Source organism: Helicoverpa zea, chromosome 2 (assembly GCF_022581195.2).
Source record: "Helicoverpa zea isolate HzStark_Cry1AcR chromosome 2, ilHelZeax1.1, whole genome shotgun sequence".
NCBI lineage: Eukaryota > Metazoa > Arthropoda > Insecta > Lepidoptera > Noctuidae > Helicoverpa > Helicoverpa zea.
This window is the reverse complement of record NC_061453.1, coordinates 440,611-464,696: the sequence shown is the minus strand read 5'-3', so window position 1 is coordinate 464,696 and position 24,086 is coordinate 440,611. Positions and strand designations below refer to the sequence as shown.

The 24,086-nt window shown below is 39.7% G+C and overlaps 1 protein-coding gene across 4 annotated transcripts in view; it reads left to right on the top strand.

Moving 5' to 3' along the window:
- LOC124637721 (protein FAM102A) overlaps positions 1 to 24,086 on the top strand; it is a 69,862-nt gene that overhangs the window by 2,566 nt on the left and 43,210 nt on the right. For 2 of the 4 annotated variants that reach the window (XM_047174377.1, XM_047174352.1), the window contains exons 2-3: positions 15,868 to 15,956; positions 19,038 to 19,510. In XM_047174377.1, coding sequence (XP_047030333.1) covers positions 19,365 to 19,510 — 146 coding nt within the window. In that variant the 5' untranslated portion in view covers positions 15,868 to 15,956; positions 19,038 to 19,364. Of the gene's footprint in view, positions 1 to 15,867; positions 15,957 to 16,266; positions 16,427 to 19,037; positions 19,511 to 24,086 lie in introns of those variants that run through there. The other 2 variants (XM_047174361.1, XM_047174369.1) reach the window with 2 other exon arrangements.

Here is a 24,086-nt window from a genome sequence, read left to right as displayed (position 1 = left end):
TCAAAGCACTTTTAATCTTCCCAAAGTCTCGCCGTTTTCCTTGGGTCTTCAATATTTCCTCATGATTCCTAATCTTTTTGTATCCAGTAACATTCCTCAAAAATAGCCATATTATAAAATAGAAGGATTGACGATAGTCGGATTGAAAATACGTAGGGATTAGATCGAAGTACTAAAGGGCTAATATCGCTGATTCAGATTAAATTATAGTAATGTTAATGTCAAGAAGCTATCTTGGCAATGTGAAGTAGGGAATATCGACAGGCTCTCGACGCTGGAGCACGGTTCCACACTCTGAGAACTCTTCATTTTGTTAAGTATTCTCTAATAACCGGTTTATGTTGACGCTGTATCGCCGCCGGCTCGGCGATCCAACGCGAATTTATTATCCATTTGTAACAAGCTTCGTGCATAAAATATTCTAAATTCTATCCAGATATTGGATATGGGACGCTGAAAACTGTTTATAAGCAGAGATCAAATATTTTTACTGTATATACTTTAGGTAGTAATCTGCGTAGGTTTCGCTATTTTATTTAATTTGGAAAGAATGTTTATTTTTTTTTTTTTCTGTTAGTCTGCCCGTCGTTTTCGCGCGCCGCGCCGTCGCATCTGTTGCTGCGAAGACTTCCTGCTTTTACATACATAATGGCACAGCTATATCTCTGCGCATTTTCCTCATATCTGTTGAAAGTGCACTCAGTGCTACACAATGCGAGCGCTATCGCACCTTGAACCGCTCTCGATGAAATCAAGTCAGCGGCGGCGACGGCGCTGATCACTAATTGTTTTCTGAAGGGAAAATAACGAACTAGGTCACTGTAAAAACTGCTAAATGGCCTTCATTATGTCTTAAAACCTATTCAATGCGGTGTCATACCTACAATAATGTCCGTAATTAACGCGCATTATGGTGATCACTTTATTATTATGTGATGGTCGTTCGAAGCAGGTGATTTCAGTGCTTTGACGTAAACCGTTTAAAGCCGTATGCTTACGACCTTACATTGGCATTACCAAACACGGATATTCGCGCAGAGTAAGGTCGAAGAAAATCAATGTATTTGCTCTTGATTTAATCTGATGTTGGATTTAAATGCAAGTAATTTAGGGATTTCTTGCTTTTAGATCTCCACATTGTTCGCCACGATGTATTTGTAATAGCGCTTAGGAGAGCTTTAAACCGAGACAAACTCGACGGTTTCCGTCCTTCAGATTCTCGCTGTCTGTTACGCACCGCTGAATAGCGGCACGGCACGGACGGACTTAATTCGCTTCAACGCGCGACATCTGTGTTACTAAAAGCGTCCCCGAGCCAACGGTCATCTCGAAGGTCGCCAACGTACGGGAAAAAGGCGCCGCGGCCACAATGTTTCATCAGCCAAGGTTACTGGGACCGTCGTCAGCTCTACGTATCTGTCATACAAATCAATTGAAACGTAATTCGATTTTGTAATTGGTCATTTTGCAATCTTTAATTCATCCGAGCCAGCAGCACCTGGTTATCTAAAAAGGAAAACAGTCCTAAAGTCAGTTTTCCTCACTCTGGTTGGTATACGACCTTCCTAAATCGAAGACACATTTAACAATGACAAGACTGATAGTATAGCTCGTATTTTACGTTCAGTTCAGCTAGTTATTACTTCCTTGTGAGATGTAATTTGGTTGAAGGCCTGCGGAATATTATTCAAGCATGGGCATGGCGCGTGTGCGCAGATTTTTCGCATCATACCGAATATAATTATTGTTTCATGTATAACAAGCATGATACATCTGGGTGTCCGTGTCCAGTGCCATTTTGATTACTTCTTCATCTTCAATATAACGTTAACGAGCCGCGATTGTCTGTTTATTGGAGCTCATCAAATGTTGCCACTGGCTCGTGTACCCGCTCAATAAATTGAACATTTCTTCCTGAATGTTAGGCATTGCCTTGACGCGTGATGTATTTACTATACTGTGTATTATACACGTTTATAGCTATACAATTTTCATAATTGAACAAATTGCCCTTGATTTATATTCTATTTAAGGAACTCTTTTCTAAGACATTGCTGCAGATTTCACATCACATCACTGATAGGAGCAAGGCCAGTGTCGTCAACCATTTGTTGCCTACATGTGATGTCCATGATCTTTGAACTGCTATAACAACTAAAAAGGTTTCTCTATAGTTCAAACTGTATAACAAGAGAAATCTTGTACTAGAACAGTGGTTTATTAGTTGAATGTTTTTATGAATAGTTCTCAGCCGGGTGGCGTCTGCGACGGTTGCGCAAAACAATACGAACAGTAACGACGCTGTTTCTCAGTTTCGCGCCGAGCGGTCACGTTGTATGTAACGACTTTTTTGTATAATTGCTCTTCTGTGGTTGAGAATAAAGCTCCTCACGGACGATTCGAACATGTATTGTTTGTACAAATGGAGTCAGTGTGGTTTTCTTCTCGCTACATAAAATCGATACAATCGGGTTGTTCACGGCTTAGCCGTTGTTTTATAAGAGGGTAATACTATTCAGTATAAGTGTCTGTATTTATTCAGTGACTTCTGCTGACGTCAGTCGTCATCATGTCACGAAGACTACCTTACTACGAAGACTATATTACCACAAGTCTGACGTAGCTGGAGTTTCCAATAAAATCACATAATTTCTGAGTTGTGACGAATCGCAGGTAAACAATACTTACCTCCTGCTGGCATTTATCTGCGTTTGTCGCGTCACGACGCCTGCGCATCGTGTGAGGTCATAAAGCGACCCGCTCTTGCATGCGCGCGCGCAGCTCGTGACTTGACTCTGACCTCATGCTTCGCACCACGGTAGTGCGATTTCCGCTGCAATACTATATCTTTGTTCAGTGTTTTATGAACAAGAAGTAATCCACATTGAAATGGTACATAGATTGGGAATGAATGGCAAATATTTGAAACCTACAATTTTCAATTAAAAAATATTTAACACTAAAAAGGCTGAAAGGCTAATTTCAGATGTTCAGATTCACAAACTAAAGCTGCCTGTGGCAGGAGGTCAGCTAATTGACGCTCGTACCGCAGAACACAAAACTGGCCAGTCAATAATGCTTTTGCACAATTTTCATGAAAAGCTTGAACTTGTACATCGTAATAGTGTCCACAGTAAGTGGTCAAGGGGGACTGGGTCGCGCAGCCTTGCACATTATCACCCACTCGACGGCAATGCGAGTCCGCCATCGAAAACGGTGACGTGCGCGATAAAGTGCAGCCGCTAATGTTATCTACTTCACCATGTTTCTTTTCTCGCGCACTTTATCGTGTACTTTTCCATTTTTTTTAATACTATCAAGTAAGCCTACAAGTGCAATGCTGGATGCAATTCTTTACATATCGGTCGTGCGATGTATAGACAGAGTCGTATTGTTGAAGTAACGATCACAATGGTTGTTTTGTATGGTATCTTATGTACTCAAGCTATGATAAGTATTATTGTACGCTCTATTAGTATATCATCGCACCGAGACAATATGTTAGTTTGCAGAACATAGCCTGCGTCTGTAGTGATAATGTTATTGCGTGTGGATAGTAATTAATTGGGCTCTGTATGATGGCTGCCGCACGCAATTCAATTTACCGTCCACTTTGCATGATTTGCTGAGCAAAACGCTTGATCCGATATGCAGTTTGTATATGAAAACAAAATTTTTAATTACTGATGTGGCGATGTCCGGATGCATAACTTTTGCTGAATGTACGAAACGATTACCTACGTGTCGATGGATGTCATTATAAAGGCGCGTACGCACGTACGAACACGAACATAGCGAACACAAACACCAGACCCGAACATTTGGTTCGTACGTATGGACGGCATATTCGAACACGAACGCAAACCTAGTTCGAGTCGAGTTCGCGAACAACAGTCGTGAACTCTATCTTAGTAGCCATGACGGCGCCGTTGGAAGTGGTCGATTGTGAAGTTATTAAAGCGCTTCGAACACCGTCCATACAGAACACACTACAAGGATCGCCGCGAACATGTTTGACGAACAGAGTGTTCGATGTTCGATAGTGGTACGCACGTGCGAACCAAGTTGTTGCATATCATGTAACGCAACAAATTTGTTCGTACGTGCGTACGCGGCTTAATACGTTTGGCCTGGACTGGAATCATGACTTAGCTATATTTAAAAGAAGGAATATCCTGGACTTGTATCAAGTCAGATGCAATACATAATATTCTAATATCCCTCCTCCTGTACACAGAGGTACATATACATACATGCTAATTATGGTCTCGTACCTAGTTATTACAATACAATGGTAGCATCTGCGATAGCATCAGTATCGAGTTAACTGCCTATTTATAATGTAATCATGCGAATTTATCGTCTGGAGCAGGTTTGATTGACGCGCCTGTTATCTGGGCCTGGTTCGCCAACAATGCAGGACGAGTTCGAATGTGTTCAGCTGGGATGCCGTCAGCTACGTGGCAGTTGAGGCACATTGTGGCGCGTCGTGAGCTGGTGGTCGCACGGCGCGCCCGCCGGCCGGTACGCGATTGTCCCGCACTTGTGCAAACTGTGTGCAAAACACTCCATTGTGCGTGCGTAACAAGAGCCGATCGAATACGTCCAATGGTTAGTTGTTGTCTGGCCGACGACGTTTTCGACAACAATTGGTCGAGTTGCGCATTTGCGCCCATTCAACTGTGAATGTTATACGAAACTTGCTATTTCACATGAGACGCGCTGTAATGAAAACAAAATGTTTAATTGTGTTCGTTCATTTCATGCAGTTGAAACAAAGAACGTCAGACTTCATTTACCTCTGTACGTACCTAGGTACATTCCTACAGTAATCACTGCTTGCACTGTGCACAATCAGAGCAGAGTTCAACAGATATTATAATTATCTACTACACCGAGAGGGAAGGTGTGAACTTTGAACATAATATTCATTGCTTCTACGCAATTACTAATGTTGTTGTGGGTGACATTATTTATATGACATAATTCAAAACCTATTCTTTTAGGGATTGTTCACACCAAACGTATTGTCCGCCGCTGACTGTGAGTATACTCACTGTCTGCCCCAGTGTGAACGTCGACTCAATCTGCAGTACGCGTACTCACCAAGCCGACAATAGGCTATAGCGTACGATGCGCTACATGTGTGAACAAAAGAATAGGCTCTTGTAGGTTCACACTGGATGCGTACGCTGAGCGGCTGACTATTCTACACATAAAGGGGCTCAGTATTTGAAGTTGCTCGTAGTATTTTATAAACGATAAAACTTATTTTTTTCAAATCAGACGTTTCACTGATATTTCAATTACATCATGCGCATTCAGATAGTTGCCATTTGCGAAGCTCTAGAGGAAGACGAAAATAATAAAAAGAAGAGATTGTGGGTACATCCCTTAAATTTGAAGAGATGTTTTCTTGGTCAATTTCATACTTTATATTTCGAATATAGACTTTATCCAAATAAGTTCAAGAAATATTTTCGTATGACAGTAAAACATTCGATGAGTTACTATCTTTAATACGTTTAAGTTTATATAAAAGGGACACAAATTATCGACGCGCTGTACCGAGGCGCAGGGCGGTGCGTACGCGGCGGAGCGGCGCTATTCGGCAACTGCGTCCGCGTACCCAATCCGCGTCCGCCGTGCATAGTTGCGTATTAAAATAATCGGCCACTGAGAGTCAGCTACAACAGACGACGTAACAGCGTATAGTCGGTTCGGTGTGAACGACAATTTCAATATATATGAAAAAGCAATAAACTGCGTAACGCGCGCTCACAGTCAGCGGCCGACAATACGTTTGGTCTGAACGATGCCTTAATGTTCATTAACGTTGAATCTTTCGTAACCTTACTGATACTGCGTACCATCTGGGGAAACTTCTGTAATAAAATTACAGCTACAATCACAGAATTGCATAGTTTTAATTAAATCATAGAGCAGACGTTTCAAAAACATTTCCCATTTGTAAAAGTCCCCGTGGTGGCGTCACGAGCGACGTTGTGTTCAATTACAGTCGCCGACTGTTTTCTTTTTGCTTCGTTTTACTTTGCTAGCTGCGCTCTAAAACACTGCAGTGTAGCTGCCTTTATCGACCGTTGATTTGGCATAAAACACGCCGCCTTTTTAGTCTCTGGAGAGTCAAGTTCTAATCAACGTTAGTCTTGATTTTTGTATTTTGCTGTTTCATTCTCGCACAACAAGAATAAATCTCAATTGAGCCTATACGCGGCTACAGTTGATTTCCACATGTATTTTTTTAATCTAATCGTCAACAGAATTCAACATCTTTGGATCTGCCAAGAGCCAGCCATTGTTCGTATAACAAGCACTGTTGAAAACAGAAAAAAAAAACGTGGAAATTACAATAAAAAGTCAGGGGAAACGTGTAAAACAAATTAGCATGGCCTTGCCATTGTGTGGCGGGCAGACGCAGCGTCGCGCCCGCGCTGCCCGGTCAAAGTCACTGCCAACTGTGCGTGCACACGTAAATAATACACCGTCACACTATACATACGTCAATTAAATTATGTACAATTATCTACTACCAACAATGCAGCTATTAATGAATAAATTACTGCCTTGTTCCTCTGAGAATCAATCTTGTCCTCCACACTTAGAATTGCAAATCAAGATACTTTGAAAACAGCCCCATCTATAAACTGTGTTATATGTTCTTGTCTTTTCTAGATTGTAGACTAGGATGCTGGAAGATGATTCCAGCACCCTAGTTAGAGCTTTTATGTTCATAGCCATCAAGCAGGTTTACAGATAGCATAATTGTAACAACTTTGAATTTGTTATTATAAAATGAATTGATCGATTGATCTGAACACTATAACCACGGTCTGTGCCACCACTTGTCTACATTAAGTAATTTGTTTCAAGATTATCCTTGAAAAGTATATAAATTAACAAGTAAACGCAGAGAGCTGCAAGTTCCAATGAGCTCATTTCTGACATGTTCTCTGGGTTTTCCGACCACGTAATTAATTGTCTATTGAAAGCACGTCCTGATTAGGTATAAGGAAGACAATTATATAAAATTTCAGAAAATTGTCGCAACTATGATAGATTATGATAGATAGATATAATTATACGTAAATCTATTGTGAATTAATGTAATCTGGGACAATTTATAAATTACTTGATAAATCTAAACCGAAAATGATCACCAAACAGTGGTTTCTAGAGGTTTCGCCAAGCTTCAATGCTGTGCCCAATTGTCTCTAATTGCTCCGGCCTGTGAATTAAACTTAGCACAATGTATCTGTGGTGAGTGTTCGCAGGACGGTCCAATCTGTCCACTGCGCTATTTATTGCTCTTGACAGTGCTGTGCCGCGGCTCCGACGCCCTTGAGACTCGCGACTTGACACGGATTCCTCCGTATGTCCGTCACGATCAATGACCACATTAGCTCTCACTGTACTCGTATTACAATCTTCTTACATTTTCTCATTTTCTTCCTTTAGAATTGTTACTTTGAAAATTAATAATTGACCGATCTCAATTACTAGTTCCAGAATTAAAACGACAGTTCATGCTACATATTTCTTGAGCAAGGAGAGATCGCAAATTAAAATGCACCTCTCTAATTAAATAATGACACCTGATGTCTGATCGATAGTTGAATGTAGCGATAAGACAGCAGCAAACATGCTATTGAAAGTCAAGTGCTTGACTAATTTCGATAAGACACTTTCGTGTTGTGGCTTGGTCGCGGGCAGGTTCCAATGTAATTTCACGGGCTGCAAATCTGTGAGCGGCATGCACATGATCCGTTATCCGAGGCGCCGGCCGGCGGGCAGCGTTGCCGCCGCGGTTTGGGTGACCCACAACACTCGACCTCGATACACCCAGATCATATCATGTACTATGCTCCAACTGTCCTACTATATCATAGATACAATCGAAGTTGATTTACGTCGTTGGCAGAGGCCGCCGTTCCTTCAGTTCTTGGAACAGGAAACTTTCCATGGCTGATGTGTTGACAGTCGACTTGGCGACCGCTATATGAGTTTCCTTGTGCATGGCGACCTTGCCAGTGCGAGTCAGGTTGACCTTACGTATGCAAATGGAAACGAGCTATTGTTGGGAGACTGTGGAATGCATCAGTGATGAGTCTTACCTACATGTGCTTAACATCATCGGGATGAAAAATAAACATATTTCAATGACAAGACAAAACTGTGTCTCTCATTATAACCAACTTGTTGTTTTCTTAAAAAAACATAATACATAATTTGGTAGTTACCTGTGTATGAATAAAGAACACATAACATAAGAATGGTAAGAAATTACAGTCATTATCTTTACATAATTTTTTACTTCGCGACGACGCAGCAGCTTATACTTGAAATATTTTTCAAAGATGATGTTATTTATAAAAGTCTATCAAGAAATATTATTGAAATGATTTTTGTGAGTATGATGCACGTTGTGAGTGTTGGCGGTCGGCCGTCCTTGTTTGCAGTCAAATAGAGTATTGGATGTCAATGAACTTGGCACTCTGGCTCCCCGCCCGTGTTACATTCGCTTATATCTCTACACTTAAGTGTCTTCATTGTGTTTTTCACCTTCACGCAAACTCGAATGATATTTTCAGTCCCAACACACGTCCCTAGTGTAGCAATTAAAATTTTACTAGTTAACAACAATGTTCGGTTTTGCAACCATTTGCTATACAAATGAAGCAGACAAATTCAATAACAAAAACCAATTCCAACTTTTAAAACTTTTGAACCAGTGGTTTAGTTTCTGTATAAAACTCGAGTGTTTCAATTAGTTCAATAAATTGTTTTCCTTTATCGTTTCAGTAAGAAGTATTTTAATTTGGCATCAATAAATATATTCAAAGAACGATTAGTTTCGACCAATCATAAATATTACAGAGATGATCAATCAATGTCAGTGCCAGTACATGATTTTTATATTCGGATTTTCGACATATCAGTTATCTAGCTAAATATCTCTCCCTTAAATAATTGTATTCCACCATGCTCCCGAACAGAGATATTGTTTCTCGTAACTTTTTGGTGATAATTTACTAAGATAGGTTATCAGTAGACTAAATGTCTATATTGACTTATGCTAGTGTCGTAATATTAGGCAACACAACACCTGCTGTCGTGTTCGTCATCGGGATCAAGTCATATCAGTCCATATGCCTCTACTCTGATTTTAATTACTTTACTCGTTAAAGTCATTTCAATTTTCCAATCGCCTCCACTCACGTGTTTTCCATTTTCGTTGATTGCTACGTTATCTTTATTGTTTTAGATATCAAATATAAGTGCTTGTTTATCTGTATACCTACACGATAACTATATGTTTTCAATATGCATAATTTTATATTTGCCATCGTTCATATTCGCAACTCCAAATTATTGGACCTAAATGACGTTCTTGTGGGACCCCTTAGAGTTAAATTGACAAAAAATTATGAGCACCATTTGGCCATTTTGTGTTTAGCAAATGAGTATGTCTTTGTTTGCATACAGACATACTATGTTTGAGTATACACTGGTACGTGGCATAGAGCCAAGCGCTCTGCTTTTCGCTTTGAAATTGCTATAGTTTTGGACAGAAAACTAGTGATGACAAATACTGAAATGACCGAATACCGAATAGCATTGTTGTACAAGAACTTATTTCTCTTTTGCAGTACCTTAGCTGTATTGATGTTTATGTACCTCTTATATCTAACATTTATTTGTTATCCTTACAATCTTTCCTATAACGCTGACTACAATGTTCTGAAATGGCATCTGAATAACACTTTCGTATAGAGGCCTACTATCTTTCAATATCGACATCGTTCCATTGTTATAATATGAAACGCATAATAGATAAGTGAGGGTGTGTGAGTGTGCTCGGCGCTCGACTCGAGGGTACTGCTGTAGTGTTCGTATTCAAGTGTGCGATGACGTCACAGCGACGTGTCGCTTGATAGTGCAGGTATAGCTGATGTTTACTCCTACGCTATACAAGAAGTGTGGCTATTGTTACTCCGAATAATGCGAATACTGGCCGTAGCCTATTTTCGCCGGTTTTGCATAAAGATGTTTCCAGTGGGGACGTGGAACAAAAACTATTGCTCAGTTCGGACCGGACGAAGAGCTTGTGGCTAAGTTAAAGGATCCATCGATCATAAGGTTAAGCATCGCTTGGGGCGGTCGGTTCGTAGTGATCATTTTATCATGATGACGTCTTCCGTGTTTCGGAAGGCACAATAAATTGACGGCCTCACTATAATTTGGCCATCTTTGGCAGTGGTTGCGGGTACTTAGAAGCCAGAAATCCTGGCAACCAGTTTTACCAAGAGGTATCGGGTTGCCCGAGAAACAGGGTTGTGGAGGTCAGATAGGCAGTCACTCCATGTAAAAAACCTAGTTCTCAGCTGTGTTATAGGTACGGTAAATATTACCTGTTATTCTTCATTTTTATTCATTCATGGCTGAGGAAGGAGAATGAAAAGAAGGAAAATGCGTGAAATTCCGTTTGGTTTGGTAACTTTACCGTATAGTTGATGCTAATTGTTTGTTTGGTAATTGATAATAGTAACCTTGTTAGCTAATGAGTATGCCTGTATCTATTACTATAATATATATCTGACTGCTTATAGCTTTTAAATGTTTGATGGTTTTTATCTCAACACACATATTTTTATCGTAAAGTGTACTGCAACTTTTGCAAGCTCGAATACTTTGCATAATGGACTCTAGCGATAAAATTGAAAGCTCTTAAGAGGCTGCGTCGGTGAGTGCGGTCATCCTATCGTTTCCTACATGAAAGTCCTCCGCCGTGCGCCTGCGTCGGTCACAGATCATTTCCCCGCTACTTTCTCCCGACCACACTGACCACTCGCTATCATCTAACGATCGCCAGTTACATTTTAAAGTTGCAAAATTGTCCAGCAGCTAGCTCGTCTGGCGTAAGTAATGTAAGCGCTATGTACAGTTCAGCACTATCATTAAATCTATCTAGTAAATGCATAACAGCTTCTCTGCCAGTCACCCACAGTTACAGTTACACAATCAGTGTTAGCAGCTGTTTTGGCTTAGAAACTTCAGAGGCGGTGCCGCGGTGCAATCATTGCAGAACAATACCCAGCGTGGGCTGTCACTAAACATTGGCACTCTCCAGCGACTCGCAGTACCAACGTATACATTACAGCATTGCTTCTTTAACCAACTGCTAATTCGGTCATTTGTAAGCATTAGATATCTCACATTACGTTACAAAATAGTAGAGTCGTACGTAGATGGTGTTTTGCAGTTCAAAGCTTTTGGTCGCATCAGTATCCAATCTTAGCGATTTGAATCGAATGTGCACTAGACCGTCCTAATAAAACTTTATTATTATGATGTTTCGCACAAAAGCAACCTGTATAATTTTAATATGCTTAAAGGTCCTGTTGTTAGGCGCCATCCTCCGTATCCAATAGTATCCAGGCAACAGAAACCTGTTATAATCTGAACGTCATTCAGATTGTTTCGCAGCAAGCTGTGATACGTTTGTAATAGTATTTTCCACATTGTTTAGGTTTCTGGGCAGGCTATAAAAAAGAGATGGTATGAATTTTCTTTTACGATCGTCTCATTGGATAAAACCTATGGGTTTACTGTGGGCATTATCAACGGCTGGCAAATAAAAGGGACGCTCGTAATTCTTATTTGATTTGCTTATATACTTTGATTTAAGACATCGAATGCTTTGGGTCTAGAAAAGCTAATCTCACCGACACCACAACATGTATAAGAACGAATTCGCTTCAACGTGTAAAATGCAGGCTATGTTCTTATTATTTCCTGACATTAAAAAGCGGGAACTGAAACTACTAGTTTTAAATAAAGATCAGAATATTGAAAACTCAATTACTTCGTTCCCAGAATGATGTCCTCCAGGAAATTTAATAGAGCTCCCTTAATGAACGTGCCTAGAAAACTTGGTGGCGCGTTTAATTATCCCCTGTCTAGTCCACCCCGCCGGCTTCGTGAGCACTTACATAGTAGGCGTTTATATCTGTGTACTTGTACATTGTTCCAACATTTGGGATACATCCTGGAGTTCTCCAGGTTAACATCATCCAATAGTGCTGTAAAATCAGCCGTCTAATTAGTTGTTATTTACGTTGTGCTCACTATCGGTTCCACGTGGAAACTGCCATACATACACATCAGTCAGTCATTTTCACAAAAACACGCACGCTCCACTGCTTTCAAGATTGATGTAATTTTTTGCCGGGCTAACCAATTTGAGACACCGCCGGCTTGCGTGATCGCGGCAACGCCCGCCGACTTGCCAACATAAAGATGTTTTAGCCTCACTGTTTACTGTAATGGTTTAACATACTGGCAATGAAGTAATCGTACGTTTTGGCAATCGATGCCAGTTTTTCCTAATACATGAGAGAACTCAGGCCATTTAAATGGGTTTTAAATCTTTATTTCAGTCAATTACATCATTGATTCCAAAAAATAACCTCCAAGGTTGAATACTTTCAGAAAGAAGAACAACTCATTATAAACAGCACGAGGCGTGAACAGAACACCTATCTTTAACAAAAACGAAGTAAAATTTCGTTTTGATAAACCGGTTACATGTGGCGTAATATCGGCCATTGCGCGATGTCGTGATGTAGCAACTGCGACTTAAAACCGTCCTGTTTAGCACACTCCAGTCTAGGTGTATTACATACTGTTAGCCACGCTTGGATTATTTCTATCCCTTCAACTTGTGTGTCACGTATTACAAAAACACATTATAATCAAGGGTTATCGTAACCGGCGGTGCTAGCGACTGCTTGCTTTTGTCCAGTCATCCGTGCCTTCTGCAATATCACGCATGGGGTGGACACCCCTTCCATCGGCCCCTCGACTATGGCAACGTATGTAATTGACTACATACGACTACACAATTACACACACGCATATACAACCTGATAGTCGGGTAGAGCGGGGATGCAAATTAGTATCGATTCTGATCAGGTTTCTAACAGTCGTTGCTGGTAGGTAATTGCTGGCAAATAAAACAATTTATTGCAAGTACTACTGATTCAGTAAATTAGAGAGTCAAGGGTAGCCATTGATTTTTATTGGATGATGTCATGGTAATGGTACAAAAACCTGAACAAGGGACTACACTGTGCGGAAATAATATGACTCACAATTGTCACAAAAAAACCAGTACACTGCTACCGAATGGGAATTGCTAATTGAAGAGAATCGAAATGTAAATATTGCCATAACACGCAACATTGTTTAAATAGCTACCGCTACCTGGACGTGTCACTGCACTGTCACAGACCATACACACGACATTTAAGTTTTCTCGTTCTAATAGAGGCAATCCGATTGAAAGCGTTCCATCCGTCAAGCATAGTCTTAACGCCGCAGTTTTTGCTTGATCTCGGTACAGCACGGCGTAGTAGATCGATTGGCCTCGGTCGTGCACGCTCCGCCGGCTATTGCGTCATGCGGTGATGCTGTCAGGTGGACCAGACGATGATAATGAGCACGTTGCCCATGTTTATTGCTTTGTTTTTACCAGCCTCCATTGAAGTTTGCTGCTCAAAAGATAGATAGTTGTGATGACATTGGCACTTTGGCACCAGTCGTATGACAGTAACCAGAAGTCAAGGTTGTCCCTAGTTGTTTGTTTGAAAAACTCTTAGAAAAAGTCTCCTTTCCTAAAAGTTCTAAAAAACGGAATCATCATTTTCGACATACTCAAATTATATGATATCTTTTTCTGATGATGATGATAAGAAAGCATTTGTCATTGTTTTTGCAAACGAAGGTGTCTGTAGGTCTTGTAAGGTCAGTTATGAAAAAAAAACCGTGACAACCACGAAGTGCGGCGCTTACTTGAGTATTACAAAAGCGTTCGTCATCCCGTGCTAAATCGATGTCCAATCGAGCACGTCTGACAGATTGATCGTTCACCCCAAACTGGTGCAGCCGAGCATGGCCGTGCGCACATTGCTGCTCCACTACTAATATTGTGCTAAATAAGTCATTACGAAGTTTGTGCAACGTGTAGGTAATAAATATATTCTTACGCTCCAATTTGCATTTAACCCATGAAAGAACTCATATCGTAAACCCACTGAAAATATTGCATATGACTGCGGAAATCTATTTAAGACACTGATAAAGTTCTTGTTTTTATTTATGCTTTGAAACGTTAATCATTACGTGTTTATAATTAAATTCTAATTTAATAATGAGAAATCCGGAGCGTGATGGTAAATCGAAACTTAGGAAGCTGTTGGTAGTAACATTTGCATTTAAACACTTCCCGAGATTAATATCACTTTAGATCTCATTGATCGGTGTGGATTAATGCGTGTGTGCGTAGCTTAAGCCCCGTGTCAAGTTAGCCGGAGGGGCAGGCGGGAGGACTCATTAGCCGGTAATTTGGCGCCGGCTGCTATTTGCATGTTATCTGCACTCCGCTGGCGCCGTCGACATACCAGACCAGATAGCATAATGTGTAACGCCACATATGAACGCAAATTAACATGGACGCCCAAATAACTAGCTTCGATAACCAGTCGCCATTCAACGACTTTGTACAATTTTATCTGCACAGACTCTCGTTTGAATTATAATAACAAATATCTACTTCGTTTCATGTCTGGACAACTAATAAAAAATTATAATCCCAACATGTGTTGGAATTATAATCCCAACATGTGTTGGAATTGTAGTGGCATATGGTATAAGTACACGTTGTCTATTCCGGTATGTTTATGGCGGCTGGGGCCCTAGGGGCGCTGCTAGGGACAGTCAAGGTGACGGCGGCAAAGGCTTACGTTGGCGCATAGCCAGCCCCGTCTAACAGCGTGCCTATAGCATACTCGCTGTTTTATGTCCAATGCTACTGGATAAAGTTTTATTATGCCCTCACGTATAGATCGGTATGCGTAAACAATTTTTAGAGATCAGAAAGATATGTGGGATTATGTACAATTCGTGTTTTAAGGGTCCCCTCAGCTCATAAACTCATATGCATACAACCGTTAGATATACTTCCACACATAAGTAACGACATACAAATACATGTGACATACATAGTCTGTGCTTAATTAACTCTACCGTAAAACAGGAAAAGTACATTTGGAGCAAGTACTTACTACACAAAGTACCAACTTCTCTCAATTGACATTTCATTGCGCTAATTGAGTGAAGTCTGAAAATAGCCCTGATATAATAGGTGACACCACGTCTTTAATTGTTGTCCGAGTGGGTGCGAATCTGCTGGGGCACCTCTAACCTGTGGCCCCGGGTCAATTGCGCACACGCACCCCCGCGCGCCTCAAGGCCGTCAATCGCCTGATCAGCCAATTGGTGCAATTAAATAAGATTTTGTACGTGCGCCTGTAACACGCATTAAGATTATTAGCCGCATCCTCGCCGAAGATATCTGAAAGGCTCGACGGAAGCCATAAAGCAGCGCCCGTCAGTTCTGATTGAACTAGTTATGAAAGATTGAAATTGAGAGGTCTGGCATACCTGACTCAAGGAGAACAATTACTCTTGTTAACCAAACGCCTTTGGACGACGACTCTTCAAATATTCTGGCGTTCCACTTCGAATCTATAAAATTAAAACAGTTGAACAAGTTGATATTAAAAATTCCTAACCCTATTTCTCATAGGAAACAAAAGTAAAATCCTGTGAACTGAGAGCCATTAACAAAAAAATTGCAAGTTCAAACACCAATTGAGTTACATTTTTTTTAGTTTATTCAAGTAAAGCGGCATTGCAGGATGTCTTAAAATGGAAAAACACTTCTCAGAAATTATAGAAATAAGTAGTTTATAGCATAAAGTTAATGGACGCGTGTCTTTGTTCCAGGCAATGTAAGAGTTCTGAGCACGCGGTGGGGTGGCTCCTCGGAACTGGCAATGTTCCATCCTGCCATCTTCCCATCATTCACCAACCATGTTAGTAGACCTTTGGATCCTATTGTAGCTTACTAAGCGACTCAGATTAGCCGTACCCTCACGTCATAAATGATATGATTACTTTATAACAGCTGTTACCTTGCAATCAAAACAGTACAATTGATAAGGACGGCTTTCGTCTACAGCTTATCACTCGTATTATGAAGGTAATCCTGGTTATCGTACAAGGACACTCCGACATCGAGATTATCATTAATTAGCCGTTTAAATTGAATACAAATTTGCGCACAGTCGAAATTGTATGAATGTACAATGTTTAGCGTCCTTGCCACTTGGCACCCTTCGGCAGTCACGCGAGAACTGCGCCGCGGCGCGGACGTGCATCGCGCTGCTCCGCTGCGATAATGTGCATAACCTGAGCACTTCCACTCGTAACGTGAACACATTATTGACTCATTAGAACGTTTTTGTGTCCGACCTCTGAAACTGCAGCACTCACTATAATAGCAGTACGTATTCTAATTGCTTTTGTTTCATATCTTGTCTTTTGTTTGGAGAACATGGGTATTGTAAACGAAATGAGTGCACTTGTAAGGATTCTTATAACGCGCTAATCCCGACGTTCACGGTATCACTCTGGCTTTTATATGGTTTCAATAAAACTTTAATTTGGTAAACAAACATGATCGTGAGCCGTGGATGCTTGTGATTATGCTAAATAAGAATGACATACTGAAATAGTGTGTGCCGTATGTGGTTTGTTGTCGTTGCCAGAACATGTGATTATATGACAAACTTGTTGTTTTTGTTTTGGATGAGAAGGTAATGTTCGTATTAAGAATTGCTCTGCCTATATATCAGCTCGAACAATGAAGCCGATTTCAGATAGGAAATGTAAAAAGATGCTAAACTCGACATAAACGCAAAATCAAAACAGGAATTATATGGCTAGGTAAGAACAGAAGTAATCCAAGTAGCATTTTTTTAAAGTTGAGATATTCATAGAAATGCGTTTTTATGAATATTATAATTATGTTGAGCACATGATTTAAAATATGTTTGTTAACCCCCGACGCAAAAGCTATGTTTGGTGGAAATCGGTTCAGGTCTTCAAGGTCATCAGCTCGTTTGTTAGGTGTGATAGGAATGTTACACGCTCAGTTTACTTGCAAGCATATGTGGGATCTGAAATTTGAAATACTAATGTCTTCTGGAACCACTGAGCTGGTCTGCTGTTAGGACACGAAGATAGGAGACGTAACCCTGAACTGCCGTTTAGTAAACCCATCGAGTTTGGGCTCGTTGAATTTGTCTTGACGAGTTCTCTTCATGTTTCTGATTGACGAGAACCTGATGCTGGAAATGGGATGTGGCGGATGAAACCCTGGAATGCCGGAATGAAACGGATAAACCGATTTATATTTTTGCTAAAAATCTAGAATGACCAAAGGTTAATCTTTGTTGTTTCTCAATCTGTGCAATTCTCCCAGAGCTGGTTTGTCATGAGGATTGTTAAACAGCTTCTTTTGGCCGAGATCGCATATAGCGACCCCATCTTAAAATAAAAGAAATTAAATGAAAGAAGGAAAAATTAAGGAGCTCCTTCAAAAAGCATGAAATAAAATAAAATTATAAATTTAAAAAAACCCCCGACCCAAAAAAAAGCACGCAATTATTATGACAAAAGGTTAAAAACGCTAAACCCTATAAAAAGCAAAAAATAACTTTTAACACTACGTAAGTACCAACTAAAGCATGTCAGACTAAACTAAATTTTGACGTGTCGGGGGACCGCTTTTTACCTTTAAAAATACTTACATAAATCAAATGATACCTACCTAATTACAACATTCGTATAAAAAGTTATAAGAAGTATATGTAATGTAGTAGTATATAATTCTAACGTTAGGCTAATAAATTAGAGCGGTCCCCCGACACGACAAAATTTAGTTTAGTCTGACATGCTTTAGTTGGTACTTACGTAGTGTTAAAAGTTATTTTTTGCTTTTTATAGGGTTTAGCGTTTTTAACCTTTTGTCATAATAATTGCGTGCTTTTTTTTGGGTCGGGGGTTTTTTTAAATTTATAATTTTTATTTGATAGATATAAACATAACTCAAACTTTCATAGCTGTTTTTCTTTAGTAAATGCAATTTTGATAAAAATATTGGTATAATTGTGTTTATATTTAAATATTTTGTTGAAATACAGAAACGTAACATAAAAGAGTTTGTTTGAAAAAGTACTGAATAACACTTGGGTTACTTTTGCACAACCTCACTTCATACTCAAAAGTCCCAAAAATCGACTTTGCTCCATTTTGTCAAAAATGTTACTTGGATCACTTCTGTTCTTAACTAGCCATATGTTGGGTTTTTATATAGAGGTATATCACCACTCCGATGACACTTTAACGAGTCTCCTGGAGCTGATTGTTACGTAACATAGTTTAACCCAAAATTCGACTACACTTACATTGTTTTACATATTTTGATTTTAATATGTTGTATCGTTCTAGATCGAACTAGAATTTCAAGCTATTAGACTGTCTTTCCAGCAGGTCATTATTGTATTAATCTGAGTTCCAATATTAATGAGCAGAAATCCCTGACATTTCTCAATGAGTCGGGCTCATCAATTCATTCATCAATTTCAAAATCAAATAAAACTAATTAGTTTCACAATGCATGCAAATTCGCTAGACTTGATAACCATTACTCTTTGACATCTTAATAAATTCGAGTCACTTGACACACCGTAAAGCCAACAGATGGCCTTTTATTAATTTATAGAATCGAAATACAGAATTTTAATTAAATCGAGTGATATATGTGCGAATGGACTCCACATTGCAACAGATGTTACATTATAACATTTGTCTTTAATCTTGTTTGATGTTCAACCAAATTTTCTAGTTCCCAGACTCGGTCATGTAGCTAGTTCGCCTAATAATCGCGATAGAACTTCAACGTTGTTTGACTGGCAATCAGCAAAAAAAGAACCGATTACCAGTATTGTTCGGCACAAAAAAATTCGTATCTTAAGTCAGATAGCCTGCGGTTCGTGCTAGTGCCTCTTTGTGTTATCTTAATGTGCTAAACCATCAATTCTCTATTCCAGACTAATGAGCCCGGCAGCTATGCGACTGGTCGTCGGCCACCACACGCTATCGAACCTCGGAGGACGCGACTCTGATGCCAAAATAATCTCTCCTCTTTACCTCTCCACTTAGATAGTCGTTTTTAATGTTTTATAATTTACATTTTTAACGTAGATTCATTTACACGTGCGTTGATGCTAACACACATGTGAAGTGAAGTGCAAGTGCTAGTGTTGTGACGGAGCTGGTATAATCCAGCTGTATCTGGTTATAAGTTGTGCGTGTCCGGTTGAATCCGGCGTGCGGTAGTCCGGGCCGGTAGCGCAGGGCCCGATGTTGGCAGCGTCATGGCCTTCATGACGAAGAAGAAGCGGTACAAGTTTGGGGTGCAGTGTTGTCTGGAAGAGCTCACTGAGGTGCCTTTCGTGTCTGCGGTGCTGTTCGCCAAAGTCCGCCTGCTTGACGGCGGAAACTTCCAAGAACATTCTAGCAGGTCAGTAACACATCATTGTATAACCATTTATTCGATTCGGAGCTATCATCGTTCTCCAAGTTAAATGACACGTCGTTAGGTGTTATCAAACTCTGTCGCACTGTATGAAAGTATCGATAAAAAATAATCTGTTTTAAATGTAGACCTGTCGTTACCCGATGATATGACTGATTCGTTGTCACTGTTACCCGACGCTCGATAAAAAGTTACAGCAGCTCTACAACGGAGTTAATTTGAACTTGATAAATATTTATGCCACTTTATGGTAAACGTTTACGCTGACCTGGAATTTCGGGGAATCAAATATCACATCATCTTATGTTAATTTGATAACACTAAGCTTCGCTACAGTTAGATTTTAATTTAAAGCAATGTCGTTAAGCTCTTAATTTATTCCTAGCACCATTTGACATTTTTGGCATACGATGTCTCGAGTTTGGTTCTATATATACTTGAACATTTTGTATAGCCCAATGAAATAACAGGAATCCTCAATATTTGGGAATGAAAGTAAAAGCCCACTTGTAGCTGGATACGAACTTGCAATATTAATGGGATTGTTTCGTGTGCTGATTAAGTAACTTTGACGGTCGTTTATTACTACATTATTGCGATATGTTACAAAACGGCTCGTATACAATAATGGTCGTCTGTTTGTCCGTTGTGCTCCAATCGCTGTCGCAAGTGACGGTAGTCCAGCTCATAAATCAAGTTCTGGTAATCCAGTCGGACGGCGCTGGGGCGTATTCAGCGCACTGGACCACACCTCGCTTGCACAACGCTATTCTTCCTTATGTATTATACTAACTAAAACTTCTACTTCAGTCAGCCGTAGATTTCCGCGTTTGCAGTTTTTGACTGAAAAACTTTATTGCGCTCGTTACACAGGAGTTACTTGTTGCTCAAGTTTCTTTGCTTCCAAATATTGTTGTTGGAAGTTTTTTTGAAAGTACCAATACCTAGTAAAGTACTTTTCGAATACCCCATAGTGTGCAAAATTTTAATTAAAATGAATGACGCATAAAGGTAGTACTGAAATCTACAATCGAAATAAATGCATGCAGGTACTGCACTTTTCATACATAGAATTTTGTTGGTCTGTAAAATGTCTGCTCTGCGTATCCGAGATAAAACTTGTGACATAAACTGCAATTGATTTCATTGTTCTTCATTCCTGTATAATATAAACTGCATTACGTTTTTTTTTTCAATTATTTTTAAACTTTATGGCTTTCGGAATATTATGACCAAGTACAAACTCGAGATTCTACCGTCGCACGACAGATATTTCACCGGCCTCCCTAAGAGAAGTCAAGTTCAAAGTTATAATGTTTGCCATAAAAGCCACTGTTGACCTTTTTTGCAGACATGTATCGTTAAGAACCTCTACTGTAGCTCAGGGTTATGGCCGTTTTATTCATAGATCTTGTATTGTTTTGAGCGTTCCTTACTCATTTCTTTTGAGATTCTTCAAGAATTTTCCTAAAAGTTTGAGCAATTTGGATCTTTGCTGCATTACTTACTTTTAAAACACGGACTCAAAGCCAGCCAGGAACTTGGTACAAATCTTAAATTTTATTTACTTCCGAATTATATAACTGTCAGAAGTTTGGCTCTCTTTCGGACGTCGAATTCCGGAGAAGATATTCATTAAATGAAACTGTCCATCTTTAGGAAGCAGTGATTTTTCTGCAACTAATGTTTTATGCAAGGGGCGTTGTAGTGTAATCGCTATCATCACTATTATTATAGGTATACAACTTATATATTTTCCGCAAGTTCTGTCATTCCGAAGTAACTTGGTGATGATATAAGCCACCCACGCGTAGCAAATTGTCTAGGTGTTCACTCGCGTGTACATGTTCAACATACTACCTATAATTATATGGTGTTTTACCAAATTGAAATTGATGATCGTGATAAAAAAATGTCAAGTCATTTATATTACCATCAACAACAATTTGGTGGTTAGTAAGGCATCGTTCAGACCAAACGTATTGTCGGCCGCTGACTGTGAGCGCGCGTTACTGTAGAGATGTAGTACTGAAGTAGATTAGAAGTAGGTTTTATGAATTGTAATTGATACTGGCCGGACAATGATATAAATAGAAATAGAATAGTTTTTATATATTGAAGTATGTCACTTCACCCCCGAGTCAGCGAATAAACGCAAAGTTAAAGTTATTACTGAATGTTTTAATTTAATATCCTGAGGATCCCCGGTTCCTGGCGCACCACGCGCTACATTACGCAGTTTATTGCTTTTCCATATATATTGAAATTGTCGTTCACACCGAACCGACTATACGCTGTTACGTCGTCTGTTGTAGCTGACTCTCAGTGGCCGATTATTTAACTACGCGACTATGCACGGCGGACGCGGATTGGCTACGCGGACGCAGTTGCCGAATAGCGCCGCTCCGCCGCGTACGCACCGCCGCGCCTCGGTACAGCACGTCGATGATTAGTGTCCCTTTTATATAAACTTAAACGTATTAAAGATAGTAACTCATCGAATGTTTTACTGTCATACGAAAATATTTCTTGAACTTATTTGGATAAAGTCTATATTCGAAATATAAAGTATGAAATTGACCAAGAAAACATTTCTTCAAAGGACGATGGGCGTTTTGGTACCCTGTCCAACAGTGTTGATTCTAGTACCATTGCGTAGGTCTTGGCAAGCCAAAAAATGTTTACTATGACGACTAGTCCCAATTCCTTGTCCATTTCGCGTGACATCGACTAATAGAATGTATAATGTTCATAAATCATCAACGTAGATGTAGTTCTTAAATCCAACTGTATTGAATAAAAACTGGTTAAGTAACAAAAAAACAAGAATTTGGCCTTCTTAGAATGTTTGCCTGCCCACTGCTTTAAAAAAAGTCTGTGTGCAAACCTTTGCAGTTCACGCAGAATATAGCTTATGTATTTGATGAAAGTCTTTCAGTATTTACAATCAATTAATGTTTAATGATTATCGTGTTTTAATAACAGGTTTTTTTTTTTTATTTCATATAATGTGTAGGTACATGGAAGTCAGTATGTTTAAAGATAGTATGTAACTAAAATGATTAGTTGTGTTTTCAGAAATGTTTTGAACTTTTGTCAAATCAGATGACGATTGTGTTTCCGTAGTATGACTCCATAGACTATTACAACCTTTAGATTATAATAGAGTGTATCTCAAACAATTTAAGATGTCTATTAACTGAGTTTAAAATTATTATACTGACGACATATGCCTCTTAATGAATTTGCATATATGGATGACATACTTGTTTCTAAGTCGATTTAATTTTTATCGTTACTCGGATCGGACAGCTAATTGAGGCAAGCCCCATAGTTTTTATTATTGTTCACGTAAATACCTTTCTAATGATATATCATACGTTACTGTTGGAGCGGGTACCAAATCCCATACAAAGTGCCCATTGTCCTTTAAGGGATGTACCCACAATCTCTTCTTTTTATTATTTTCGTCTTCCTCTAGAGCTTCGCAAATGGCAACTTTCTGAATGCGCATCATTTAATTGAAATATCAGTAAAACGTCTGATTTGAAAAAAATAAATTACGCTAGTTTTATCGTTTATAAAATACTACGAGCAACTTCAAATACTGAGCTCTTTTATGTGTAGAATAGTCAGCCGCTCAGCGTACGCATCTAGTGTGAACCTACACGAGCCTATTCTTTTGTTCACACATGTAGCGCATCGTACGCTATAGCCTATTGTCGGCTTGGTGAGTACGCGTACTGCAGATTGAGTCGACGTTCACACTGGGGCAGACAGTGAGTATACTCACAGTCAGCGGCGGACAATACGTTTGGTGTGAACAATCCCTAAAAGTATTGAAAATAATTGTTGGTTTTTGTTAACTGAAATACGATATCGCTGAGGGCAAAGTGCATGGAAATGTATTAGGTGTATCCGAGGATTCTGGTGTTGTCCGCCCGGCGACCGGACGCTCGTTATCCAATCGGCAGCAGCGCCGGACAGGCATCATATTTAGCACGGCTCCCAGTGCCTCGTTACCCATCGGTCACCACTTCGCACTTCGATTGGCACATCCTTCTCGCTCAGTGCTGCTGTCCTCAGTTGACCATGATCAGAACATAAGGATTGCCACTCGTGTCCAATTTTCTGTAAAAAAATATTTTGCATCTAACAAGTAACCAAAAAGTGATGATTGTTTGATTCTGATATTTCCTCGGAACATTTTGTCTAATACTGGTTCAATCATAGCACCAAAACGGTTGATACAAATATAGATAACACTTGATACAAATATAGTTAACGACACGTAACTTCCTTATGATGTAGCAGTCGTATCAATGAGTTTCCGAGTCGCCGCAGATAAGTGTGACCATGTGCGCTTCCGATACGTGTTAGTGTTGCTATCGGCAATAATTGAGCGCCGAGCGACTCCAATCCATTCCTGTGCAAATGGCAACTGGGTAATATTAGCATACCAGCGTTGTATTATGTTCGTAATTATGTTTTCATTGTGCAGTTGTTAAAGGCAATCTAAGTCCAGGAAGTGAATTAAATAAAGTGTTGCAGAACTTGGCAG